The 4391-nt window shown below is 38.1% G+C and overlaps 1 protein-coding gene across 1 annotated transcript; it reads left to right on the forward strand.

The window, feature by feature from the left end:
- Positions 1-642: 642 nt before the first annotated feature.
- LOC107786926 (uncharacterized) lies at positions 643-2854 on the forward strand. The gene is made up of 6 exons (XM_075228022.1): positions 643-835; positions 944-1008; positions 1102-1241; positions 1355-1406; positions 1531-2293; positions 2709-2854. Exons 1-6 carry the CDS (start codon positions 643-645, stop codon positions 2852-2854), a joined length of 1359 nt encoding a protein of 452 aa, XP_075084123.1.
- The last annotated feature ends 1537 nt before the right edge of the window (positions 2855-4391 follow it).

Here is a 4391-nt window from a genome sequence, read left to right on the forward strand (position 1 = left end):
CCGACTTGCCACCCCTATGTACAGTTATACCAATTTATAAGATCATAACAATTAAGATAAAGGGGAAACAACTATATTCAACTAGTAAATTAGCTTGCGCTTTGCGCGATCTTAAAGAAATTTAAAATAAGATTAAATAATAGTATCATGTAAAAGATAGTAAATCTTTACTAACCAATTATTTATTCATAATCTTACCATGAACTATTATAATGGATAAACAACCTACTACAACTGGTAAAATTGCATTAACAGTTCAATCGATATCAAGGCTATTGTAATATAGCATGTGTCATGCATGTGATCAGTTAGTTAGGCTGTTAGGAGTAGTTGAAGTTGTTAATATAAGTTAAGGGTAGATTAGTCATTTTGCATTCATTAATCTTCTTCTTCTTTAGTTCTTTGTATATAACGATGCTGAAGATCAATAGAACGGAGGCTTGATCATTCTCTCAATTAACCGACTCTCTCTCAAAATTACTTCTAAAACCGTCCTCAATTGAAGCCCTTGGTTAATCCTTGCATTTTAGCATGGTATCAGAGCAGCGTGCCTGGATTGCATCGTGCTAGATCTTTGATTTCTCCTCCCACATTTCTATCACCGATTAATCGAAATTTGTTGAAGATCGTCAAAATTTATCAATGTCAGAGACTGATTCGTCAATGTCGGAGATGGCAGCAATTGACCACAATCATCCGCTATATATTAGACTTTCTGATACTCCTAGCTTAGTCGTGGTACCTGTGAAGCTCACAAGCTCGGAGAATTACGGGCTATGGAGTAGGTTGATGAGGATTGCACTTATGGAGAAGAAGAAATTAGGTTTTGTCACTGGTAGTTGCAGCAGGAGTGCGTATGAAGGAGAACTGCTAGAGTAGTGGGAGACTTGCAACACCATTGTTCTCTTATGGATTATGAACAATGTGGCACCAAAACTTATAGGTGGAGTCATGTATGCATCTGATGCACACCTCGTGTGGGAATATTTACGAGAAAGGTTCAATAAGGTAAATCGTGTTAGGATCTTTCAATTACATAGTGAAATTGCCACATTATCTCAAGGAACTAGCACTGTTTCAGTGTATTTTTCAAAATTAAAGGAGTTATGGCATGAGTATGATGTTTTGGTTCCATTTCCTAATTGCTGTGAGAAATCAAAAGATCATGCAGAAAATTTGCATCAACAAAGAGTTATGCAATTCTTGTCTGGTTTGAATGAGTCATATGATCAAGCTAGAAGGTAAATCCTTATGAAAATAAATGCACCTAGCCTAAATCAAGCTTATGCCATGATTATTCAAGATGAAAGCCAACATAAAATAGAAGTGAATGCTGTAACTACTGATAAAATAGAGCCATTAGCTATGCAAGCAGGAAGACGAAGAGGAAGGAGACAATATCTTCAGTGTGAATTCTGTCATCTAAAGGGACATACTAAGAAAAATTGTTACAAGATCATCGACTACCCTGTTGATTTTGTTCCAAAAAGGAGATATGGTGAAGGAGTAAGGACTCAAGGTGATTGACAGCAGAGTCCTGACACTGGGAATCAGAATGGTTGGAATGGCACCAATACTGGTAAACCTGGATGGAATAATCCTAATGCTGGCAAGCATGGTGGCAATGGTGTTGGTAAACCAGGTGGTTGGAGAAGAGAACCTATGGCTATGATCAACAATGCAGATGTAAGTACATCTTCTGTGCAGGATATGGGAGATAGTTCATCTGGAGCTGCTGAGCACAAGGGATATCATTACTTCACCAAAGACCAATACAATCAAATTTTGAGTCTCTTGAACAAGGAATCTGGGGAGAATCAGTCAAATATGGTAGGTACAGGTGAGGTTAAGTGTTTGATGAGCAGCTTTACACAGAAATCACAGGAGAAGGAATGGGTTGTAGATTTAGGTGCTACCCATCACATCACTTCTGATTTAGAATTACTAACATATATTAAGTGTAAAAGGAAAACTGATAGATATAGGGTGCATCTTCCAACTGGAGAACAGGTTGATATTACTCATATTGGTAGTACAATCTTATTAGATAAGAGAAAGATTAAAGATGTGCTTTATGTTCCCAATTTCAAGTTTAATTTTCTCTCAGTAGCAAAGCTAACAAAGGAGCTGAAATTTAATGCCAATTTCTTTCTTGATTTGTGTGTGTTTCAGGATCTTTGGAATGGCAAGGTGAAGGGGATAGGTAAAGAAAGAGGAGGATTATATGTGCTTAGAGGACCGGCTAGCAGAATAAAGGCACTTAATTCTATAAGCAGGGCAAGCAAAGATTCAGGTAAAGTATGGCACAACATGCTAGGTCACCCATCCTCATCAGTAATGAAACATGTAGTAGGTTTGCATAATAAGGACAATAAGATGTCACAGGAGAATTGTTTGATATGTCCACTAGCAACACAGACTATATTGAAGTTTCCATTGAGCAATTCCAGAGCAAAAGTAGTATTTCATCTTGTACATATGGACCTATGCGGACCCTATAAAATTGCTACATTTGATAAGAAACAATACTTCTTAACAATTGTGGATGATTATTCTAGATATATATGGGTGTTTTTTTTTGCAGCTAAAATCTAAAGTAGTAGTGGCAATAAAATAGTTCATTACCATGGTTCAAAACCAGTTTGGTATTGTAATTAAAACGATAAGATCAGATAATGGATCTGAATTCTTTAATGCACAATGTTCAGAGCTATTAACAGGTCTTGGTATAATTCACCAAAGCAGCTGCCCTTATACTCCACAGCAGAATGGTATAGTGGAAAGAAGACACAGATGTATACTTGACACTGCAAGAGCTTTGAAATTTCAAGGAGCAATTCCAATCAAATACTGAGGAATGTGTATTAAGACAGGAGTATACCTGATCAATAGGTTACCATCAAGTGTTCTAGGAGGAAAAACTCCATATGAGCTGTTATATCATAAGAAGGCTAATATTGCACATTTAAGAGTTATGGGTTGTATATTCTATGCAACAAATTTGGTCAAGACAAATAAGTTTACAGAAAGGTTCAAAGCAGCCATTCTCATGGGATATTTTGAAACACAAAAGGGTTATATTCTGCTTGATTTAGCCACAAAGTAGTTCTTTATAAGTAGAGATATTATATTCAAAGAATCAGAGTTTCTATTTGCTAAGAAAGATGGAAGCACTTCATTGGATGCACAGGAATATATAGAGCAAGGAGCACTGCAGTTCTCACCTCTGCACACACAGCCAGGCAGCAGCATATATGATAGAAATGTATCAACCTCAACAGCAGAAGATATGGGTGTGCAAGACAATAGACATAATGATCTGCAGGAAAACCTACCAGCCCTACAGGAGACAAATACTGATGGTATGCAGGAAGTTTCTCAAAATGTGGAGGATATGTGCATTGTTCATGCAGGTACACAAAGTGATGGACATCAAGAAGGTGTAGAAGTTTCAATCAGCAAGCAGGAAGATTATTATTATTTTTTCTTCTTTCATTAGTTTTAAGTTAATTGATTATTTTAACGTTAGAAATAGATAATCAATTCAATTCTACAAATTAGATTGTTTTAGAACTTAACTTAGGTTTTTAATCAATTTTATTAGGATTTAAAAAATTCAAGAAAAAGAAAAAAATGTGAAAGGCTGTGTTTGTTTCCGAATTGGGCCAAAACCTTAGCGTTGGCCCAATTTTCCTTTAAACCCAACTCGCCCCAAGCCCAGTCCGTTCCAGCCCTCATTTAACCCAAAACGGCATCGTTTTAGTAATGCTAATCCCAGCCATTCAACCCATCTCATCCAACGGTTCATAACTCCCCTCTCTAATCCCTTATATCTGTCGGAGACACCCCCCAAACCCCTCAGACCCCTCTCACTTCTCCATCTCTCTCACTCAATGAAACCCTAGCCTCCCCCAAATCCCTCACCCCCCACCGACTGGCGGTCACCGTCCAAACAGCCCCAAATCTTCACCCTATAATCCCCACACTTCCCTAATCCCAAATCCCTTACCAGTTTTCCCAAATAATCATCCAAACTCCCCGAATTCCAAATCTAAGAAGTCAAGAAAACCTAGTTATTTTTCTTTTTCGATTCTTTCCAAACTCGGGTTTGTCTTTCGTTATTACCTACCCCAATCAACTACCTTCAGAGTCGAAGGGTGATTTCATGTCGTTGATTGGTCACCTCTGCTTGATTGGCCTCAGACCCTTTCTTCTCCGTTCAAAACCTTAATGGCTCAGGATAGTAGCCCCATAGCTTTGAGGTATCGCTTGGTATTCGACTCTTCGGCCAAGCTATGGTCGTTATCGTTACAGGCAGCCATTGTTTCTGTCTTTCGAGCATGAACCAGTGCTCATGTGACGATATCGCCCCCTGCTCGGATTGTTTGAAG

The sequence above is a fragment of the Nicotiana tabacum genome, chromosome 2 (genome assembly GCF_000715075.1).
Source record: "Nicotiana tabacum cultivar K326 chromosome 2, ASM71507v2, whole genome shotgun sequence".
In the NCBI taxonomy this organism is placed as follows: Eukaryota; Viridiplantae; Streptophyta; class Magnoliopsida; order Solanales; family Solanaceae; genus Nicotiana; species Nicotiana tabacum.

Excerpts from the sequence above, each read along its gene's own strand:
- LOC107786926 (XM_075228022.1), top strand. The coding sequence starts at position 643 with ATGTCAGAGACTGATTCGTCAATGTCGGAGATGGCAGCAATTGACCAC. Across the intron at positions 1,242-1,354 it reads TCATATGATCAAGCTAGAAG|AGCCATTAGCTATGCAAGCA; the intron begins GTAAATCCTTAT and ends CTGATAAAATAG. Across the intron at positions 1,407-1,530 it reads GGAAGGAGACAATATCTTCA|CAGAGTCCTGACACTGGGAA; the intron begins GTGTGAATTCTG and ends GGTGATTGACAG.